The sequence below is a fragment of the Nyctereutes procyonoides genome, unplaced genomic scaffold, assembly GCF_905146905.1.
Source record: "Nyctereutes procyonoides isolate TBG_1078 unplaced genomic scaffold, NYPRO_anot_genome, whole genome shotgun sequence".
Classification (NCBI taxonomy): domain Eukaryota; kingdom Metazoa; phylum Chordata; class Mammalia; order Carnivora; family Canidae; genus Nyctereutes; species Nyctereutes procyonoides.
Genome location: NW_026575136.1, coordinates 21,159,235 through 21,184,032, shown reverse-complemented (window position 1 = coordinate 21,184,032; position 24,798 = coordinate 21,159,235). Strand labels below are relative to the sequence as shown.

Genomic DNA, 24,798 nt, shown 5'->3' with positions numbered 1-24,798 from the left:
GTTCTCTAGCCCCCCATCTTTGCCTTTTAATATGTAGGTATATGTGTACAAGCACATACATATACATATTTTATAAAAGTTTCATTTGTAGAAAGACCACCACCGGAAAAAAAAAAAAAAACACTGATGTAGATTTTTAAAAAAAAAAATACAGTATAAATGGGGAGAAAATCAAGGTTGTTTCTTATAAAACATATTGGAAGAAGGGGCTCTGAATATAGGGAAGGACCGACCAGGAAGATTCACTCATTAACTTTTTTTTTTGAATGATGGTTCTGCTGGACAAAGGGAATAAAATGAAGGTGGGGGGACAAAGGACTTCACACTAGAGAAACTTATAGTCATGTGGAAAATAAAGATTTAATTTTATTTATTTTTTATTTTATATTATATTATATATAATATATATTTTTATATTATATATAATATAAATATAAATATAAAATTTATATTTTATTATATATTATATATATTTTATTTTATATTATTTTTTATTTAAAAATATTTATTTAAAAAATAAAGTGCGTAGTGAAAACAGTGTCCATCTTAAAAAAAATCAATTAACTCTGTTTGGGAAGAAGTGAGGAAAAGACTACACGTCAAAAGCAACCTTATGGGGAGGAAGCATTTGAGTTGAGTCTTGAAGTATGTATGAGAATTTATCATGGAATGATACTAAGTGAAGAAAACTCCAGGGTAGACAGGACAATGTTAGAGGACCCTGATGTTTCTACAGAACTGGGCAGCAGAAATGTAGGAAGTGTGAGGAGAGGCAAAAATTAGGCAAAAAGGACATTTAAGGTCAGGCCTAAAGGCAGTGAGAAATAGGGTGCCATGAGAAAATATGAAGCAGGAAAGGAGTATGTTTTTATTCTTTAAACCTTCATCGTGCTATGTAGAAAGAACAGGTCAACAGGTAGTAAACATAATCACAAGATTTCCAGGATTGGTAGCTATGTAATGACAGTAAAAGAAACTTTCATATTTGAGATTTTAGGATAGGTAAGGATAACCCTATAACTTCTGTTTCTTATCATCAGAGTAGTCTATGAATTCAGTTGGTGCAGAGCCAGAAGTAGCTGTCTAAAGAAATTATGAAGGCAGAGAGTTTGATCTATACTGGCAGACAGTCTCAGAGAGGCAACCAATGAAAAGCAGTAACTTCTGCAACCTAGCCAAGATGCTTTGTAGCCTTGTTTACAAGCCAATGAATCCAGGATAAAACACCATGGTGTGTTATCTACTAAATTCAATGACAAATATTAAGGGGGATAAGTGAGCCCAACACCTAGGATATAGTAAGTGCTCAATAATAGCACCATAATTAATATTACTATTAATTTGTTATTTTTATTTAATTTTTCTCTAGAAGTACTTTAATACCATCAGTATTCAATATTCAACCTTTTTTCTCTTTGATGAACCCATTTATTTATATCTATTTTTAAGTTGATTAAGGATCACTTTCCAGCTTTTAGAGATATATTTCCAGACATCATATGACATCTGTTTAAATATAAGCCATTTGTAGGCAAGAACAGAATATTTACATTTCAAAGAACCAACTTATCTTATGATTACTTGTTACCGCCAAATCGTTATTTCAAGTATCTACATACACATAGGAGTAGGAAAGCTTTTGACCTCTTAATGTCTTAACACACAATGATTAATGGATTTGAAAATAAAGACATAGGTATCTTGTTTTAAAATCCTAGTGGGTGACACACTTAAATGGCAGCAATATGCTATAAGATCATACTGTAAGGCTTTTGTGAAATGTCAATACTTACTCAAAATAATAACTAGTTAAACATTGTGATGTGCTGTTCTGACTTCATTATTTGAGAATATTAAGTTCTCCTTAGATAACAAGAAAAACATTCAGATGGATGAAACCCTAAGACCTATTAAGTCTAGAAAATAAATAAATAAGTAGCTTGTAAGACTAGGCTAACACTTAAGATGTGTTAAGTAGAGATAGTAAGTCAATGACCTAAAAGATACGTTCTTTGTTTAAAAGGATGAAGAAAGAATGCTACTTACAGAGAGAAATCAATATAAAAACCAAGTCATAAATAAATATAAAACTATGTATTGCTTCTACAAGAAAATCTGCATGGCCTTAGGTTTGTCAATGAATTTTTAGATACCAAAAACATGAATTATGAAAGAAACTGATAAATTGGACTTTACAAAAAACTTTTGTTCTGTAAATGACAAGTCACAGACTGAGAGAAAATATTTGAAAATTACACATCTGTCAAAGGACTTGTACCTAGTATATATAAAGATCTCCTAAGACTCAACTGCAAGAAAAAAAAAGCAACCTAATAAAAAAAATAAGGTAGACAAAAGGCATAATCAGATATTTTACCAAAGAGGATATAAAGATGGAAAATAGGGGAGTTTGGGTAGCTCAGTCAGGTAAGCGTCCAACTCTTGATTTCGGCTCAGGTCATGATCACAGGGTCCAGAGGTCAGGCAGGGGCACTCACTCCCACTCTCTCACTAAGATAATATGTGTTTTAAAAAAAAGATGGAAAATAATCATGTGAAAACTTGCTCGACATCATTACTAAGGAAATGCAAATTAAAATCACAGTTGAGATATCACTACACACAACATAAAATGGCTAAAGAAAAAAAAAACCTGACATCAAATTCTGGTAAGGATACAGAGCATCAGGAAATACCTACTGCTCGCTGCTAGTGGGAATGTAAAATGTTTCAGCTACTTTGGAAAAACAGTAAGGCGGGGTTTTTTTTGTTTTGTTTTTTCTTTTATAATTACACTCACATTTACCATATGATCTAACAATTCCAATCCTAGATATTTGTTGACCTGAAAGAAAATCTCACGACAATGAAAAATCCTGAACATGAAAACTATTGCAGTTTATTCATAATTACCAAAATCTGGAAACCCAGAAGTCCACAAACAGGTGAGTAAACTGGTGCATCCATATCATGGTACACTATTTAGCAATAAACAGGAATGAACTACTGATCCATGCAACAGTATGCATGAATCTTAAACATATGTTGCTAAGTGAAAGAAAACAAACCCAAAAGGCTACATGCTGTATGATTTCATTTATGCAGAATTTTGGAAAAAGCAAAACCATAAGGATCGAAAACAGATTAGTGGTTGCCAAGGGTGGGTGGGTGGGACTGATTGCACAGGGGCTACAAAAGGTAATTTCCAAGGTGTTAAGAATGTTCTGTATGGTACTGTGATGGTAGATACCTGACTTTACTCATTTGTCAAAATCCAAAAACCTATACACCCAAAGAGTAAACTTCATTGTGTATATATGAAAAAAAAATAATGGATTAACCAGAATACCAGAGAACCCAGAAAGAACTGCAGGATGAATATAACTATATTATAGATGTATGACATAACCTCACTGAAGGCTATAAAGGAAAAAGGAGTTGACCTGGGTAGCTGGAAAACAGGCCAAAACACTGCTTACAGTGAAGCTAACTAAAGACAAAAAGAATTGTACAAAAATCCTGTGTTCCAGTTGATAAACTGGTTTTTCACAGAGGTACAGGTTAGCAATTCTAAATTATTCTTCATATCCACCAGGGTTGAAAAAACAAGGAAGTCTATTGTAAATAATGAGAGTCCGGTTTTCTCACGTTCAGAGAATAAAATTATCCATAAGCTAAGTGGAAGAGGACTGAATCCAGTGTCACTGGATTAAAACGGGAGATACAAGGGTGAATTCATATCAGTTTGAATATATAGACAAACAAATACAGAAATCATTACAGATATGGGTATACATGTGTTAGTAGTCTGCACATATACATCTTCCGGTTCTGTCCTGTGAGAGGACCTGGCAGCAGCGAAAGTAAAACAAGCACACCCAGCACCAGGATCTTAGTTTCTAATACTTCTATTACAGGGAACCAGGGTACCCTCAGGGAAGGAGCTGAGTCTAGGATTTGGGCAGGGAAAATACAAGTTGAATGAGGCGCTCTAAGCCAGAAAATAAGGAAGTACTTTTAAAAAGACCGTATCATATCGAAATGACACTGAAGCCAACTTAAGAGAGCTCCCTACGGCCAATGATGGAATAATCTGAGCAACCACTGGTATTATAAAGTCTATTCCTCAGGGAAGTGTCTGACAAGGGCTTGGTGCTGGGTCATGTGGAGACCAAAAATAAGGCTGTGGACCTTGACCCCAAGATCTCAGCAAAGTACATACTACTGTATAGAGTACAGTATGTAGATTCATTTTTTGAAGGTTGTGTAGCTTCATGATCACAATGAAATACAAATTATGTCTCAAAATATAAATATATATTCATATGTGGAATATAAAGAAGTAGAATGGTAATCCTCAAAGAAAACTAAGTAAGCAGGTACATGAAATATAGTACTTATTTCAGCCTGGAAACATGACAAAATGGTATCAAATTGCTGAAGATATAAGTATTCATACACTGTAATGAGCATAATGTATTTATAGTAGCACATCATTATTCCACTACATTACGCTGATTAAATCTCACAATTCATTTTAAAGACTATTCATATCTAACCAATGATTTAGAAGTGGATGGAAAGTTGAATTAACTAAAGGAGCACCAATCATTGCCTCTGGCAGAGCTTTTAAAGTATTAATTTGCAAACAAAGTTATAAAAAGAATGAAAAATGAGTCAGAGGAAGACTAAGATAGTGGAGAAATTAATTACATTGTGCAGAGAATAAAAATTTTCATTTTCTAACCTAATCCCACAAATAGAAACAAAGTTTTAACTATGTTTTTAAATTAGGCAGTCACTCCTAGATTAGACATTGAAAATTTTCCCCTTGGTTTGGTGGTGGGAGGTGGCCAGGAATGAGGAAGCACCAGGAAAAGTAGCCCAGAATCACTGAAGATAAACCTATCATTAAAGAAATTTGAGAGGATTAACAAAAATAGATCAACTACTCTTACAGAGAATGCCAACAAAAAATAACCATGCTCCAGACAGGTTAAAGGAATGATTCAAATCCACTTGGCATCATGAGAATGCAGGATATCTGATTTTGCAACCACTCCACCCCCCAACACTTAATTTCCCTTGGAGGGTTTCACAGCACATCTTAAAAATAAGTTTAATTCTTTCAGCATAAATACATATATAGCAACATATTTCAGGCTGGCATTCTTTTCAAATGTTCTTCAGTCATGGGCCAAATTTCGTCATCTTTGATCCATCAATCACCATGTAATAGGTTATAGAAACATTTCCAAAATTGTGTATATTTATTTCCCTGGGACATATAAATAATAAAAGTGATGGCAGTGCCAGGAAGTGGTAGAAGAAAAACAGAGAAAAGAATTTATTGGTAAAGATGATAGGTTTGAAGTGCCTATAAACATCCAAATCGAGATGGAGAGACTACTGAATTAAATGGGATGTTAAAAAAAAAAAATTCCAGTATCTGGAACAATGCCATACTCTGAGTATGTGCACATTGCAATTTGGTCAAATGACCTAATGCTGTTTTATGTTTTAGCTGACATATTTTTTAGATAAATTAATAAAACTTTATTCTGATGAATCCACAAGATGGGATAGTTTCTTTGGAAATGGGGAAGTCTATTACTCTAATCAAGAGATACAGTACTCTGAGAATAATCACCAATCTGGTAAAGAAATTTGAAATGAGAACATTTTAATGAATTTGGTCTTCAATCAGAATTCCTTCTTCTCATTTCCCATATGTCCTGTTTATATCTGCTTTACGGCAGTTATGTTTTTAAAACTATGTGGAACTAATTCCAATCAGAAAATGAACCTCTAAGTTTTCCACTTATCTTCAATAAAACCAGTAGAGAACAATTTTTTTTTCTCCCTGTAAGATTCTATTTAGGTTCAAGCAAAGTGAAGACTATATAATCTTTGGGGGTACAGCTGCAATTTTCTTTCTTTCCTCTTTTTATAATTAAAAACAAAATAACAAAACATTTGAAACTACTTAAAGAATTCTAATAGAAAATTTGAAGATGATCTTCACTTTTTACCTTTTAATTTGCATTCCATGTATTTTCTTCTAGATCACTCATTAGCACACTTTACTTATATGAGAGAGACAGTATGCATGTGCATGTGGGCAGGGGTAAGGAGAGGGAGAGAGAGGATCCTAAGCAGTTTCCACACCTAGCATAGAGCCAGATGCAGGGCTTGAACTCCTGACTAGAGACCATGATCTGAGTCAAAATCAAGAGTCAGACACTTAACTGACTAAGCCACCCAGTGACCCTGGATGACTCATTAGCACACTTTTATCTAAAAAATTAATGAGAATGTATAAAGCATCTGCCACATTGCATGGATTTAGTGAGTATTCATTTTTTCTCTCCTTTTGTATTATTCAACCTAATTACTGAGACAAAGCTATCCTCCAGCAAACTTAATGACAGAGGACATACCAGATAAACTCTATCAAATTTTTAGTAGTAAAACACTATAAAGTATTTTAGTAGAGAATAAAATCTTAGAAAGATTAGCATACTTTGAGTAAAATCACCATATTATCAGTGTAGAAATCTCTCTATACAGCTGAGTCTTTGTTGAATTTTCTAAAAAAGATGAGTTTAAAATCCGTAGTTTTGAGTAACCATGTATAGTCAATAGATCTGTGGTTCCAGGTACTCTGTTTTTAAATAAAAATAACAATATTTACACTTCCCCAAAGTCATGAGACCATTTGAGTAGAGGGAAATGGGTTAGATGGTGAGGTAATAAAGAAATTTTCAAGTGGAGATCAAATTAGATACTCTCCCATTAAAGTCCCTAATTAGAGACGACTCTTTTAGTTGTACTGTGTGTATTGGTGTCTTATGAACCCCACCAACTGGGAAAACTACAGATAACAAATTTTATCTGCATTTACATTGTAAATGTAAATTCTATATCTACAAAGTACATTGTTATATAGTATATCCTATAATCTGTATGATTCTTGTTATAAATATACTCAATGAGTTAGCCAAATGGTACAGTTTTAACTTCAAACTGAAAAATTTTACCTTCAAAATACATTCATAAGTATTACATGATAAAGTTTTTGTTATATTCATAGTTTCTATTTAACACTGTGTTGGAGGTATTAGCTAATACAATTACATACAAGAAAGCAGCCAGATGCATAGTAATTGAAAAAGAAAAGGTAAGACTGTCTCTATTTCCAAATAATATGATTACGTATATCTGAGAAACCCCAAAGAATCAATGGAAAAACGCAATTATAAAGTTTTCTTATTATATACATCAGGCTATATAATTAACAAACATCAATGGCATTCTATACAAATAAAAACCAGTTAAAGGGTGTAATGGAAGAACAATAAAATTTACAACTTAAGCAGAAATGTAACAGATGTCCAAAATTATATGAGGGAAATTTAAAATCTCCTAAATAACAAAAGAGTAGACCTGAACAAATGAAAAGACATTACTATGTTCCTGGATGGGATCCAACTTAAAGATATCAGTTCTCCCTAAGCTGGTTTCTAAATTAAATAGAATTCCAATAAAAACACCATCACATTTTTCTGTTTCTGGAACTAAACAAGTTGATTATAAAGGTCATTTGGAAAAACAAGCAATAGTCAAGAGAACTTTCAAAAAGGGGGCTAGAACCTTCATGACTATGAAAATGTAAATTAGTCACAGGCCAAAGGAACAAAATAAAAGATAGACAAAACTACAGATAGAAACTTAGTGTATAGTAAGTGCTCTGGAGACAAGTAGATAGCTATCTAGGGAAAGATAATATCCATTTTTCACACCATTGAGCAGGACCAATTTCAACTGACATGTATGAGGAACAATACTGGAAATGATGGAAAATATGGAGAATTCCTACAGCAAGGTAAACTCCCAAAATTTTGTCATAAAATCATGAAACTATAAGACAAAAAGGGTCAGTAATTGGGTTATGAGAAAAATAAGAAACACATAAGCATAATAAGAAGAAAAATAACCAAAAAACATCTGAACCTTATAGATAGATAAAGGTTTAATCAAACCATCCCATATAAAAGTGAGCCAGAGATATGAACTGTTAGTTTCAAAGAATTACAAAAGATACTTAGGTGAAAAGATGCAAAACTCATTCCTAATAAGAAAAATACAAAATAAGACAATTTCATTTCTTATTTATCTGAGTGACAAAATTCCAGAAGTATGACATATGCTCTATTGGAAATGATATAAAGAAACAGGTCATCATATACATGGTTGCTAAGAATGCAAAATGGTACAATTCCTATGGCAAATACCTTGGCAATCTCTGACAAAACTAGACATACATTTATACTTGGACTCAGCAATCCCACCTTTTGAAATGTATCCAAGATATACTGTCAACAAATGAAAAGACATATACACAAGTCTATTCACAGCAGCCCTATCCATAATATAAAAAAATTGGAAACAACCTAAATATCCATCAGTAGGAAACTTGTTGGAAAAAACATGGTCTGCCCACAAAATGGAATACCACACAACCAATAAGAGGAAGAGGGGATGTCCCTAGTACATGATCTCCACGATATGTTCTTAAGTGAGAAAACACAGGTGAAGATATGTGTAAGTACGTCATCATTTATGAAAGGGGGTATATGGATAAATATATGTATTTGCTTATGTTAAAAAAGTGAAGAAAGAAGAGTCTTTTCAATAAAAGCTGATGGGAGATCTGAATATCTACGTGCAAAAGAATGAAACTGACCCTTACCCCACATAAAAAAGTAACTCGAAATGGTTCGATGGCCTAAATACCCAAAACTACGAAATTTTTAGAGAAAACCTACAAGAAAAGCTTCATGATATTGGATTTGATAGTAATTTCTTAGGACACACACACACAAAAAAAAACAGGCAAGTAAAAATAAATTGGACCATATCAAAATTAAAAACTTCTATGTGTCAAAGAACACAATCAACACAGTAAAAAGGCAACCGATAAAATGAGAGATAATAATTATAAACCATTTATCTAATAAGGGGTTAATGTTCAGGCTATGTAAGGACCTCCCACAACTCAACAACAGTAAACACAAATAATCTAATCAAAAATTGGCAAAGGTCTTAAACAGATATTTCTCCAAAGAAGACATACAAATGGTCAGCAAGCATATGAAAAGACAGTCAACATCACTAATTATCAGGAAAATGCAAACCAAAACCATAAAGAGATAGTATTTCACACCTCTCAAGATGGCTCCTATCAGTAAAACAAAAAACTACAAGTGTTGGTGAGGATGTGGACAAATTGGAACCCTGTGTACTGTGATAGGAATGTAAAATGATGCACTGCTGTGAAAAACAGCATGGTAGTTTCTCAAAAAAAAATTAAAAACTGAATTACCATATGATTCAGGAATTCCATTTCTGGGTATATATCCCAGACAAAAATGAAAACAGGGTCTTGAAAAAGTACCTGTGCTCTCATGTTTATAACAGGATCATTTGTAAACAGGTGGAAGAAGTGACCTAAGTGACCACTGACAGATAAGTGGATAAACAAAATGTGGTCTATACATAAAATGGAGTATTATTCAGCCTTAAAATGGAAAGCAATTCTGACAATTGCTATAACATGGTTGGACCTGGAGGATACTATGCTAAGTGAAATAGGACAGGCACAAATACTGTATGATTCGGGCCGTATGATGTATCAGAGTGGTCAACCTCAGAGACAGAAAGAGAATGGGGTGGGGGAGAGATGGGGAGTTTCCGTTTCACTCTCACAAGATGGAGATGTTCTAGAAATTAGTTTCACAACAATGTAAATATATTACACACTACTGAATTGCACATTTGGAAATGGTCAAGATGGTAAATTTATGTCCTATTTATTTTATCATAATTATAGATACTACAAATGGGAGGGCAGGAGAATAACCCCTACACTAAAATGAAATGACTATCTTCAGAAAGAAAGGAAATAGAATAAAGGGCAAAGGAAAGAAAAGAAGCTAAATTTCTCTGAATGTATTTTGTTCTTTGACTTGGGAATTAAGTAAATGTTTTATGTCGCCATAAAAAATGCATTTTTTAAAAAGTCAACCTAAAAATTGACCTATATAATTAAGACTAGAGAACATTCTTGAAAGACATAAATATTTGAAAAACCAAAATAAAATAAAATTGAAAGTAAAAAATAAATAATTGAAAATGAAATGAAACAAATGAACCTAAATGTGTATCACATGGATAGTATAATCAGCATAATTCATCTATTCATCTTTAATGAATTATACACTAAAGAAAAGAACTGCAAAATAAATATAAAAACACCACACAATGTTTATGGTAACCATATTGTGGTAGTGCTGACAATATTCTGAACTGCTGTGTGCTTACTGTGGAGGAAAAGCAGATTAATGATTACACAGACGTCATCTAGAGATTAGATTGTAAAAACTGGGGAAGTAGACACAGGTGTAACCTTAAAGAAATTAAGTAAAAAATCTGTAATACTAAATTTAATAGGAAGTATCAACATACACTCAAGATATTATATACATTTTAAATCCAAACAGAAATACGTAGATATGTCCACCAGAATGACCAAATAGCAAAGAGCACCTCTAGCACTCAGTTTGTGAGTTAAAATACCATTTCCCACTAAAAGGGTGAGTGCTCCTACATGCTGACTCAAGTATGAGTCAGGAAACGCACACAGTGAATCTAGAAATCCTATCAGCAAGTCACCCATAAAGAGTACTGTGGTCAACTCAAAAGGATTCGGAAGTTAACTACAGAGGCTCCCAATGACCAAAGACAGAAAAATTCGAATACTCGTTAAAAGAATAACTAAATGGATCACAACATAAATGTTTCACTCCATGAATTCATAATACTGCTAAAAAATAAAACAAATCACCTCAAGCATTTATCCTGTCATTACTGAAGGGAAGCTCGGGGTATCAACCAGTTAAGGGGGTAAAATTCTCCTTACAGAAGTACTCTGGCTAACAAAAGATAAAGGCATGTTAGAATTCAGAAAATCGGGATTCATCACTCTAATGAAAACAAAGTACAAACTTAAATGAAACCAATACAAACTTCCAATTTATACCACAAACATATCACAAGGACGAGCACAGGAAAGAGGTGGCCAGAGACTAGTAGATAGATGGATTGTTTGTTAGGAATCCAATGAATTAAAAAAATATAAATGACATATAAACCAACTGTAATATATGGACTTTTATTTGACCCTAAAACAAATGAATTGTAAAAAGCAATTATGAGACTACGAGGGAAGTACAAATACTGAGTTATCAGATAATATTAAGAAATATGTTTTAATTATTTTTGGCATTCTAATGGTATTGCATTCGTGTGTGTGTGTGTGTGTGTGTGTGTGTGTGTGGATACATACGCATATAGAAAAAGAGCCCTTGCTTTTATTTTTATTTTTTTTAAGATTTTATTTATTTATTCATGAGAGACAGAGAGAGAGAGAGAAAGGCAGAGACACAGGCAGAGGGAGAAGCAGGCTCCATATGCAGGGAGCCCGATGTGGAACTCGATCCTGGAACTCCAGGATCAGGCCCTGGACTGAAGGCGGCACTAAACGGCTGAGCCACCCGGGCTGCCCTCCCTTGCTTTTAAGATACAAACTGAGATATTTACAGATAAGGGGATATTGTATCCGAGAACTGTTTAAAATGGGGGGACAAGTGTTTGGAGGGGTACAGATAAAAGAAGACTGTCCATGAGTTAGTAACTGTTGAAGCTAGGCAGCAGGTACACGGAGGTTCATTATATTACTCTCAACTTTTATGCATGTTTGAAATATTCCAAAGTTTTTAATATTGAATAGGAAAACACATATATATTTTATCCAAAACTAATCAATAAAGTTATGCTTGGCATTCAAACAGATCATTTCACAACCCATCATGACATCTCTAGGCAGCGATTCCAAGAGGAATTAAGAAAAAAAGATTTATGATTAGTGGTAAAGGTTAATACAATTCCTTTAAAACAATCCCTATTTGATGTATTTTCTCCCCTCTACCACTCAACTAAAGATTCTAGGCACATAATTAATAAAAAAATAAAAAAAAAAAAGGAAAATGGTAAGCCTGCTTTTAAGAAGCATTTAAATATGCTTTGGCCAAAAGTGAACAAAAAACTCATCTCTGTTATCCTGCTCATATGACTGAATGGTTAACTTCAAGAATGAATATTCCTGTTGTGCATCATGATCATCCCATGCAAGCCACAGGGCCACAGGCCATGTGGAGCCAATGCTTTTTAAAAAATAAATAAAAAAGGCAAGAATGTAAAGAATTACATAAGAATTCCTTAACCAAAAATTCAATCTAAAACAAAATCTCTTGTAAATGGGTCTTTAAATATTAAGCATGAATGAAAAAAATAATCAAAACTCAAATAACATGCTTAAGAAGGTATACAAGTAAATTTACTGATTATAGGCGGGGGTAGGGGAAAAATTTTACTGATTACATATACTCATATAGAAACATTACTGCATCTATGCCTGGGGGAGGGGAAAAAGGATATCTAAATTAACATACTGAGCCTCATCCAATGACTATTCATTAAGGGACATGGGCAAAAAGTGATTACGATAGAGCTTTGTCAAGCAGATCACGGCTATTAAAAGATGACTGAATATATATAAATCCATACTCACATTATACAGATAAGTTCTAAAACCAGACAGTTGGCCAATCATATCTGAAAGATTAGCACATTTTAAATCAAAATAATAAAGTACATATCAAACATTAATGTAGTATATTCAAAATTATTTCTGTGCTTCCAGGAGACAACTATTTCAGGCAATACATTGAAAGCACATACTATGCTAGCACTCCCCTAGGTACAAGTGCAATGAAGCTCTGTGAAACCCCAGGCATTTGCTGGAGAAGCAGCAAGACTATTCTTCACAGGTTGCCATACAGAATCCTAAGAGTTCTATAGAAACTAAAGGTTGTCCCGCATAATAACAAATTTTAGGAATTGCCAATATATGAGGGAAAGTTTGTAACCCTGCCCTGTAACACTGTGTTTGGTGGGCAGGGGGCAGGGGGAGTACAATGGGGGTGTCATTTGTTAGAAGCGTTTAGAGAGCAGATAGTGAACCAGTGTTTGGCTGTGCTAGGAAGAACCTCAGCAGTCAAGAGAACAACACAAATGTTTCCATGTACAAATTACTTCTTTTTCACTTAAACCATCCCCCACCGAAGATTTAAACTGCCTAAAGAAACTATTTATCTGTTTTATAGACTGTGACTGTGGTTAAGATTTCATATATAAATTTACTATCTGAAAAGCTTGAGAAACATAGATTTGTTCATTCCCCTCCTTTTGCATAAAAAGTGACTGAATTAGGTAAGGATGTGCAGAAGCTTATGATCTCTCTATAGCCCTCATATAGCTCTCACAGGGTGAAGCAGGACAGTAGGCCAGATCTTCTGATACCCCTTTCCATTGGACTTCCCAGCTAGTAATCTGATTCAGTAAATTAGCTGCTTATCTGTCATTAGAAAAATCATCTGAAAAAACAGTATTTTTCTCCCTAATTATTGTCATCTGAATGAGAAACTATGAAATGAATGCATACAGACCCTCAGTTGAGGAGAGAGTAATGTTTGGGATGATCACCTTTTGAACTTCACCTCTCCTGTCTCTCCTCACCCTTCCATCTGAGAATCACTACGCTGCAATCTCTTCTCTACAGCAGTGGCCAGTGATGAAATGGAATGGGAAAGGCTTCAAGCTTCCAAGTGCTCAACCAGCTTCTATACAGGAAAATCTTGGGATGGTCTTGGAATCCTGAACACATCTTAAAATAGGTCACATCTGAGATTATGTGGTCACTTAAAACCCTACATAGATATGTTATAAGAAGCACCACAATGCTTCAGGTTAAGACTACAAATGCTCAATCTTCTACCTCTCACCCAGAATTCAGGTGAGAGAATTCATTTCTAGTTCACTTCCTCTGACTTTGATATTATTTGTTCTGAAGACCAAGCTTTGCTTTAAGAGAAAGAGCAAACAACCAAAAATCAAAACCAAGCCAAACCTGAATAAGACCAGCTGGCCACCCTCTAGCAGAGAATAAAGAAAAAGCTTTCTTCACTTCACATGTGAGATAGAAAAATGTCTCAAGAATAAGCTAATTTATGTCTCTGCACCCATGAGCTATGCCAGAATTAATTTAATATTGTTTAACTATTAGAGGGATGTTATTTAATTAGACATCTTAAAATCAGCAGGAATACTTGTGTAGTAAGAACAATGCCCCTCCCTTCCATTTCCATTCCCTACAGTTGAGTGTTCTTTAGTACAAGTACATACTTCAGACAGAAGTCTCATCATCATTTCTCAGTAAAATGTAAAGCCCTTTCATAAGGCTTCGAGAAACAGAACTGTGATTACAGCGCAGACACTAACTATAAGCAACAATTTTTTAAAACAACAAGCTATAAAATTGGTGGTTGCAGCTGTTTTCATCTCAAAATCAAGCAAGGAAAACCTTTTCAAGTGATGGGTAAGTTGTATAGAACAAACACAGAAAATATGTACAAAAATTACAAAAATACTAAGTATTGTTACAGATGACTGGATTGGCATTTAACAGGCTGAAAGAAACCAGATCAATCTCAATCTTGCTGGGGTCAATTCGGGTGCTCAAACCAATAAAACAAATTTTTTTTTCTTCATGTTTGTGTACTAGAAGTGCTAAAATATTAACCAAGTCTGCAAATGTCATGCACAATAAAACCATTTATAAATATTAAAACACTTGTATCAAAATCTTCTTAACAAAAAATAGATAGCAAAAGTAATAAATCATTAGGACAATACTAAGAAAAAATAAAATATAAAATACCATACTTCCCCCCAAAAAAAGCAGGAAAAGGAAGGGAAGAATGGATTTAGCAGACATTTTAATATACTTTGATCATTTTAATCCCAGAACTTAAAGGCAACACTTCTAACAAAATCTACAATTAGCTATTAAAATCAAAATATCAGAGGTAAAATAAGTTCACATAATTTTCCTGCAATACCTAAATTACTGTTTCCTTCCAAACTATAAACTATTCTGTTACATGCAGATCACAATAAAGCTTCAAACTAAAATATTAAAACAACGCACTTACATATAATATTCAGTCAATATAAAGAGATAATAAAATTAGAAATACGACATAAAATTATAAATGTCTCACAATCCAATCAAAATTGGATTTGTGCATGCACATTAGGTGACTGGAATTTAAAACATCATAGGGTAATCAACTCTGCTTTTTGTTCTGTAAAAACAAATTGAACAGGACTCTGAGCTCCTCTACAGGCATAATCTGTACTAGAATAAGGAAAATTTATATTTGAAAGCTTACTAGACACTAGTTCTATTACAAAGACATGTTCCGGTATTCATGGGCAGTGTTTTGTAAAGTACTTTATTTCCATTAGCATTATAAATTTTTTGTTCCTCAGCAAATCAGCAAGAGACTAATGGCACAAATCAATATCATACTCTTCACAGCAACTAATATTAGGTCATTTATTATAGCAAAGGCCACTAGAAACTCAGCTAAAGGTATATCAGGCATTTCAATTTGAACACCATCTTTTTTTTAACAGTGTGTCACAGGTTCAATGAGTTTTTCTTTTATAAAGTAGTCTTCATAGGCTTAAGAGCCTTTGACTCCTTAAAGCAGGTAGTGAGTGCACAAATACCCCAAAGAAAGTCAGCCATGCCTCCTAGGGGTCTTGCTACCAACTGCAGCTCCAGGAGAGGTAACCAATTTCCGCACTGAAGGGAGGAGGAGGAGGAGACAGACTCGTGAGAGAGAAAAAGAAAGAAAGGGGTGTGAGAAAATGACTAAAAATTATTGCAAATCCTTTGGGCTCCAGAAGCTTTTCTACAGCGGCCAGTGGGATGAGACAAAGAAGAGGGCAAGGAGTGCCACACTTAATGCAAACCCCCAATTCCTCACTGTTATTTATGCAAGGAAGAAATTAACTCAATTTCCTTACACTCACTCTGGCTTTGTTCCACAGGCTGGAGGCTGTCCTGGGGCTCCCAGTTATCTGGAAACCAGGTTGCTGGCTACATTAGCATACAGAGGACTTTCCTAGCAGCATAAAGTTCCTTAATCCTGTGGAGTTCCTAACCTATGGCATTACCTGATAACACAGTTCTGTTTACTTAGAGGTAAAGTCCAAATAGCCAATTGATCCAGTAATGCTTTCATTTTTAATTTGCCATTTTACTACTCTAATTTCCAAGACTTGTAAAGGATTTAAGGAGAATTGTAAGGATATTACATATCACCTCCAAGAACTCAAGTCACATGGAACTAAAGGATTTTCCTTGAAATAGTTGTTACTAAGAAGAAATTTTGTTTTCTATTAGGTTAGTAGCCAAATACAGATAAGTACAGACAGTTTTGTGCTGTTAAATACATGATGAGTTTAGAGTGCTTACACTTAAGCCCCATAGCTCTGACACTCTAGAAGAAAAAAGAGAAACAAATCCCTTAGGTCCCGACTTAACACTGCAAACAGATACGCATAGATATAGTGCACTTTGCATAATAGTTCGTCTTAGGACAAACCCTTCTGCCTCTCAATACAAACATTTCCACAGAACATCAAGTACTTTTTCTATAGATTACTTAGTCATAATTTAATACTTTTCCTTCTTAATGGCAATGCACAATCACTTCCAACCAGCTCTGTGAACATGACAAGGTAACAACCATAGATATTTCTGAGGAAACATCATCCTTTCGTTTCAGTGGATGCACAAAGTAGGCATTAATTACACAAGGACTATTTTAGAATTCTTTGTTCTTTGTGAGCAACCAAATGATTTTCCCTTTCTTTCCCCAAACTTAATTAGAATATTTCTTCTGAAAAAGAAAGATACACCCAGAATGCAACAAAAGACCTGAGAAAGTAGTCAAGTAAGCACAATGTGAGGAGCCAAGAGAAACACCACAAAGTGCTTACACTAAAGCTCAGGGATTTGTTTCCCATCAGAGAGCTCTTATTCTTAGCCAATTTACTCTTATTTTATATTTAACTCCAATAAGTTTGGCTGCCTGGCATCCATACTCTGGAACACTGATAACAATAAATTAGAAACCAGGGGCAGAACCTCCTAGGGGTGAGACACAACAGCCCACCAGCAAAAACTGGTAACAATTCCTAAACAATAAAAAGAGGAAGAAGGAAAGTTATCTTTTAAAAATAAGAAATGTGAGAGGCATTTCAGTCTGGGCCCTTTTATGTTTAGATAAACAGGTCGGCTCTCTTCAATAAGCAAATGATGGTAATTTTACAGCATGGACCAAAACAGCAACTGGCTATCGAGGAGATGTTTAAAAAGCCAGAGATATTTTGAAATATTTCAACAGGAAGGGTTACCATTTTTCAGAAATCCAAGCATTTAGTAACTTTTAAACACTCAGTTATCTAGAAAATCATCCGAGAAAGCTGTTAGAGAGTTCCAAATAACTGAGACATATATACAAAAGAAAGAAGGAAGGAATTCTGTGTCGTTTAAGGCCTTTTGGGGGGTGGGGGGGACTCACTTAAATCATATTTAGCAAACCCCATTCCTAGCCTTTCCCCATCCTTTGCCCAGCAAACCCTGAAAATATCTGCCTAACACAGAAGGCATTAATATTTAAATTTTTACTAGCTACAAGAGACTTATCCACTACCTCTATAATATATAGTTCCATCTTACCTTCTTGTATATTGTTGGTCCATCCATATTTGTGCTCAGAATGACCACTACCTTATAATCATCAGATAGTGACTTCAATTCCAGGTTAAAATAGGTACTACAGTGTGGCTTGTTGAAAGTCAAACCCAAAACATTTACTAGGAGTGTCTTTCACTGAACAAAGAAATCCTATTCTGTTTCCAAGGGGGATAAAAAAGACGAGCCTAACCCTGGTAACCTTAGCACAAAAGGAAGCTAAAAAGGCAGGGACTCGATAAGAACAAAGGATTGTTCTTTCTGATGACATCAATACATATTAAACACGATGTGTTACACATCCTTCTATCAATATCTGAGATGATAAATTTGCAAATTAATACTACATTGGTCATAACTGCATAAAATTACAATAGCACCCTCTTTAGAAGAGATTTTGATTTATACAATGGTAGTAACTTTTATGTGTTTAATGTTTCTGAAATTAAAGGAGAAGATGAGCCACAGTGCGCAAGCAGAATACAACGTTCGAGAAATAATTACGCTTGTGACCTTATGCCCTATAAGGTCACTCTGCATCACAGGCCAAACGAAATCAGGAACCATCAGCATTTACCTCCGAGTAGTCACTGCCTGGAATGAAGGGCAAGCGCGGGTATATTTCATAAACTAGCAGGAGCTTGACCTCATAAAAAAGTCAATTATCAAAATGCTACATGTAGAATGTCACAAAAAGAAATATATAAGTCAGTTCTACAAAACATCTTCCCTTCAAAATAAATCTGAGACAACTTAAACATTTCATTTTCATCTGAATTATAACACATTTCACAAAATAAAATTAACCCTTCCTTAGTAAAAAATAGTCCATAGAATTTCTAAAAAGTATTTTGTAACATAAAAGTGATTATAAATACATGAGAAAGACGGTAACTCAGAAAACATTTACACTATTTATATAAGTCACTATCATAAGAATGTACGGAATATTTATAATTCTGATCCTGTTACCATTACAGTAAGAATCACAATGCATCTGTCCTCAAATTTTCTATCAGAAATTAGGCATCAAAAGTTTACATACGACCTGCATTTGTAAGGGATAAAATGTTTCCTAACATGTTCTGGGACAGAACTCCATTACCTGAAGCAAAATTCTCATATCACTCCAAGAGGACTTGGTTTTTATGAAAATTTGTGAACCGGCTTTTCAGTTAAGGCAGACTATTGCTCCTTTTTCCTCCCTAGTGATTTCTGGTCTACTGCCAGAATCTCTGAGCAATATAAATTTAAGTGAACTCTGAGGCAGTGACAATAAGGAGAACAAAACTGCAGATACCAGCACAGCAAAGGCAAGGGGACTGTTAGCCAACATTCACTACGCGTATAATATGCCGTGCCAGATGCTGTACAGGAAGCTTCTCCTTTATTTTACTCAGGACTGCTCTTTACAGTCCTAAGAAAAGCAACCTGGCTTCTGGCCCATTGTTTTCCTTAGGCTCTCAGACAAACGTACAAAAGGCTTTTATTACATAATGTATCTAAATAAAATTCCAGAAGACCCCAGTCAGTAGGATCAGTTGACTTGAGTCATCATCCTAGCCCCAGCTCACCTACTGGCTCTGAAGTCAGAGAAAGGTACTTTAAACCTCAGGTTCCAGATCCCTAAGATGAAGGGCTATCATACCCCATCAGCCTAGGAGGGCATTTTGCTCCTCAAGCAAAAGCATTTTCTGAGTCTCAGACAAATATCTAACAAAGGGACTCTTAGATCAAGCTCAGTCGTAACTTAGGAGCTGTCAATATTGCTTAGGCAATTACTGCACATGTTTAAATGCTTAGGCAGATTAAATTGTTAGAAAATATCTGATGAATGGTGTATTTAACATAGTGCTTAATATTTTACCTAATTTACTAAGAAGATTCCTATGCTGAAAATGGGTTTTAAGTTCCTAAGAGAATGTTTTATGCTGTTAACTTGCTACGATAATCATCTCCTCAAACATTTAATGACCATGGTAGAAGCGATTCCACTACAAGCACGTTATGGCAGGTGTGGGCTGTCCACCAGCTGGCTCCATAACCTTTTGATCCCTTTGGACAGCAAATCTGTTCAATAGCCCTATGTGGTCATTTCTTATTTGTTGTATGCTTTCTTCTCCTTTCACACATTCAGAATCCTTACTCCTTCAGTTTGACATTCTTTTATTAAAGTGGAAAGCTCTCAGTAAAGCAAACTAAAACTAATTTTACTCAGGCAATGTAAAAGTTCCAGGATAGATTAACATTCTATAGAAAGAGTTCTTAGTGTAAGCTCTTTTAGTTATGTGTAGATGGATGTTTATTCTTTCACTAAAATACAGTAACAGGAAATGATAAGATTAAAATTTTAAGTAAGCCAACATCCAGTTAATTTATAAGGTACTCCAAGATACTATAACTAAATGCCAGGGACATTATGTTATACAAATAGAAAGGTTTAAATCTGTCCCAAGAACAACCTAGTTCATGTTTATTTAAATAATGACAAGAGGGGATGCCTGGGTGGCTCAGAGGTTGAGCCTCTGCCTTCGCCCCAGGGCGGGATCTTGGAGTCCCAGGATTGAGTCCCACATCGGGCTCCCTGAATGGAGCCTGCTTCTCTCTGCGCGTATGTCTCTGCCCCTCTCTCTGTCTCTCATGAATAAATAAATAAAATATTAAAAAAAAAAAACCAATGACAAGAACCATTTTCTTACAAGAGTAATTTTCTTACAGTTACACATTTCTGCTCCAACGTGTTGTTGTTAAATTTAATACGGCAAAGAAATGACATTGTGTGAAAACAGGATTAGCTAAATATCTACTCATTCCTCTACCCCCAACACCATTTTAAGATCTAAGTATGCTGGAGGAAGCAAGACGGAATAAATGGTGGTTAAGAAAATAAGTGTTGTAGTCTGACAGTCACTTAGTAATTGAGGGGACCTTAAGAAAGTTCTTTAATCTCTCTTGGCCTCAACTAACTCATCTGGGGGGAAAAGGGGAGAGGGTAGTGACACTAGTGCCTACTTTACAGGCTTATTGCAGTGGCTTAATGAAATAACACAGACCAGGCACTTAGCAAAAGCCTGACAGAGAGAGTGTTCAATTAATGGTAGGTATTGTCATTATTTTACTTATACTGTATCCTCTCTAGGCCCTCTAATAGACCTCTCATCTAGCAACATATACATTTTCATCATTGCTTCAGGGAGTAATCTGAGACCACATTACACCTTTAACTTGTAGCTAACTTATTCCCTTCTTTCCAGGAAGAAATCAAATAAAACGGCATTCACCACCATTGCTGATGATTCCTTTCCTTCCAAACTGTCAGGAATACAATGCTGTACACATCTTTGGTGTTTTCCTAAAGCTTTTACATGTAATCTATAATCAAGCCTGAGAAATACCTTTCATTCCACTCTATCTACATTTAGGCCTGGGTCCTACATCCCCTCTGTAGTAACTTCCCAGCTACTTATTCTACTTCAGTCCACTTTCCCACTGTGGTCCATTTTAAATAACAGTGTCCTGAAACAGTTTCTTATGCTTTCATAGCAGCGTTGTCCTTTCAAAAGGATCTCTAATGATTTGCTATTGTTTCACCTTCAATCTAGTCTACAGTATTTTACTCATAGTTTGTCCTTAAATTGAGGTATCCTTTATTCAATAAGTTTATGATGAACTGATGAGCTAATTCTGTTTTTCAGAATATTATGAAGCTAAGAGCCACAAGTGACTAAACAAATAGCACTGTACAAGGTTCTTCAAATACTCAAAAACAAAGCTTTCTTCATCCTAGTCTTATGCCTTCAAGCATTTTTTTTACATTGTAGAAGATATTAAAACCTATGTACATTTAAGAACTTTAAGCCTAATAACTTTCAGAGTCCATATGTTTAAAGACTCTGGTTTTTAAAATTCCTTTTATTAAAATGGAAAAACTCCCAATAAGCAAATAAAAATCAGTATTATCTCAGGAAATTCTGTAACCTACACAGACTAAAGAATTTCAATTAGAGTTGTTAATGTGTGATGCTATGGTTATATGTAAAACCCATATTTGCATTTTTACAGATTATGAATGTATTTAATATAAAGTGCTTACCACAGCTTAGGCATTGTTCCATGTGATTACCAAAAATTACCTTATTCCAAAGTCAGAATAACCCTACAGTCTACCGTATTTATTTCATCTGTGATAAAGTGAAGCTGAGAAACATTGAGTGTCCAAGGTCATATACACCTAAAAACAACCACTAGAGTCACCACTGACAAACACTTGGGAGACTGATACCAGGTATAACAATTATAGTCCGTTCTGAATCTTGTTTTCATATCCTTATTGTATAATCATGTATTGTCTTGACATGTATAGTATCTTCTTACCAAGAATTTGCTATTGGCAAAAATCATTTAAAACGAATCCATCTAGGGCAGCCCGGTGGCGCAGCGGTTTTGCGCCGCCTGCAGCCTGGGGTGTGATCCTGGAGACCTGGGATCGAGTCCCATGTCTGGCTCCCTGCATGGAGCCTGCTTCTTCCTCTGCCTGTGTCTCTGCCCCCCCCCTCTCTGAATAAAAAAATAAATAAACAAACAAATGAATGAATGAATAAATAAATAAATAAATAAATCTTTAAAAAAAATAAAATGAATCCATCTAAAATCTAGACCAAATTTTCAATAGTAAAAAGTTTTAAGTTTCATTGAGAATTTAACTTAAAAAGTAAAACTGATTTTACCATATACTCAATAAAACAGTTTAAAACTTTAATTCTGAATTCTTTGTTAGAAGAATAATCAAATGAATTGGATATGAAGTATATTTTTCTAAAAAGAAAAAACTACAATACAACTACAATACAACTTTTCTTTAATGACCATCTAACCTAGCAGCAGGATCACTAAGGTTTGATTCTGCAAAAAAAACCTCAAGCACTTCAACAAATTTTCTCAAGCCTTTCCCACTCCATTCAAATTATATTCTTTTGAAAGATCTGTCCATCAAAACCTTGATAATTTTCTTTTCCAATAGTACACTGTTCTAACTCTACCCAATATTTACCACTTAAGGATCCAGAATTCCAACTTCAACATGGAAATTATCTGCTTTATACTACACTTGCCCATCATCAGATCACGGTCTACAAGTTGGCATCCACCAGCATAATCATGCCAAAAAGACAAATGCTACTGTTAAACATGGTAAGATTTTTTTATTGAGGATTAATTTTATAAGGGGTTAGTCCATCAGAGAGAATTTAGATATATTTTTTATTTTTTATTTTAAGATTATTTATTAATGTATTTATTCACAAGACACACAGAAGGACAGAGAGGCAGAGACACAGGCAGAGGGAGAAGCAGGCTCCATGCAGGGAACCTGACATGGGGCTCGATCCCAGGTCTCCAGAATCACCCCCCGGGCTGAAGGCGGCACTAAACCGCTGAGCCACCAGGGCTGCCCTAGATATATTTTTTTAAACCAAATTCCAAACCATATAGATTTGGAAAATGAATGCAAAGAATTCAAGGATTCCCTTATTTTCACTTTAATTTTTTTTTTTTTTAAGATTTTATTTATTTACTTAACAGAGCATGAGACAAGTGAGGGCAGGGGCAGCAGGAGAGGGAGAAGCAGACTCCCCACTGAGCAGGGAGCCCCAGGAAGGGCTCTATCCCAGAACCCTGAGATCATGACCTGAGTCAAAGGCAGACGCTTAAATGAATGAGCCAACATGCACATGAGAAAATGCTCTGCATCACTTGCCATCAGGGAAATACAAATCAAAACCACAATGAGATACCACCTCACACCAGTGAGAATGGGGAAAATTAACAAGGCAGGAAACATCAAATGTTGGAGAGGATGCAGAGAAAAGGGAACCCTCTTACACTGTTGGTGGGAATGTGAACTGGTGCAGCCACTCTGGAAAACTGTGTGGAGGTTCCTCAAAGAGTTAAAAATAGACCTGCCCTATGACCCAGCAATTGCACTGTTAGGGATTTACCCCAAAGATTCAGATGCAATGAAACGCCGGGACACCTGCACCCCGATGTTTCTAGCAGCAATGTCCACAGTAGCCAAACTGTGGAAGGAGTGTCGGTGTCCATCGAAAGATGAATGGATAAAGAAGATGTGGTTTATGTATACAATGGAATATTACTCAGCCATTAGAAACGACAAATACCCACCATTTGCTTCAATGTGGATGGAACTGGAGGGTATTATGCTGAGTGAAGTAACTCAATCGGAGAAAGAAAAACAGTATATGTTCTCATTCATTTGGGGAATATGAATAATAGTGAAAGGGAATATAAGGGAAGGGAGAAGAAATGTGTGGGAAATATCAGAAAGGGACACAGAACATAAAGACTCCTAACTCTGGGAAACGAACTAGGGGTGTGGAAGGGGAGGAGGGCGGGCGGTGGGGGTGAATGGGTGACGGGCACTGAGGGGGACACTTGACGGGATGAGCACTGGGTGTTATTCTGTACGTTGGTAAATTGAACACCAATAAAAATTAATTTATTAAAAATAATATAATAAATAAATAAATAAGCAAGCAAGCCACCCAGGCATCCTTTATCTTCACTTCAAGTGACTCACTTTTGTTGAGAGGTAGTAGCAAGCATATCTGGGAGTTTTAAAACTTTTGTATGTAAGCATGGAAAGCTCTGTAGAGAACACTTACGTGATATGACGTGGTCCATATACTGTGGTAAATAAGGGGCCCAGGCATCGATGGCTTCTTTCCTCCCAGCCTGCTCAATTCTTCTCAATTCAGCTAGAAGCAGGGCCTGTGCGGCTTCCCTGACCTGAGAAGAAAACGGATCCAAATCAAAAAAACAGAAAGCAGATCAGTTGGTGAGGTGTTTAAAAACTAGAAAGTTCATCATAAAATAAAATTAGAAAATATACAAGCCACATTTATTTACAGGAGAAACACTACAAACCAAGTAATGAATTAAGTACCGAATAAACCGGCTGTGAGCAAAATCAAAGACATTTTAATGAATGA

At 35.2% G+C, this 24,798-nt stretch overlaps 1 protein-coding gene across 5 annotated transcripts in view; it reads right to left on the bottom strand.

Moving 5' to 3' along the window:
- The window catches only part of LOC129495477 (WD repeat-containing protein 7), a 353,352-nt gene that overhangs the window by 206,610 nt on the left and 121,944 nt on the right, over positions 1–24,798 (bottom strand). For all 5 annotated transcript variants that reach the window (XM_055303010.1, XM_055303012.1, XM_055303011.1 and 2 more), the window contains one exon: positions 24,472–24,595. In XM_055303010.1, coding sequence (XP_055158985.1) covers positions 24,472–24,595 — 124 coding nt within the window. The remainder of the gene's footprint in view (positions 1–24,471; positions 24,596–24,798) is intronic.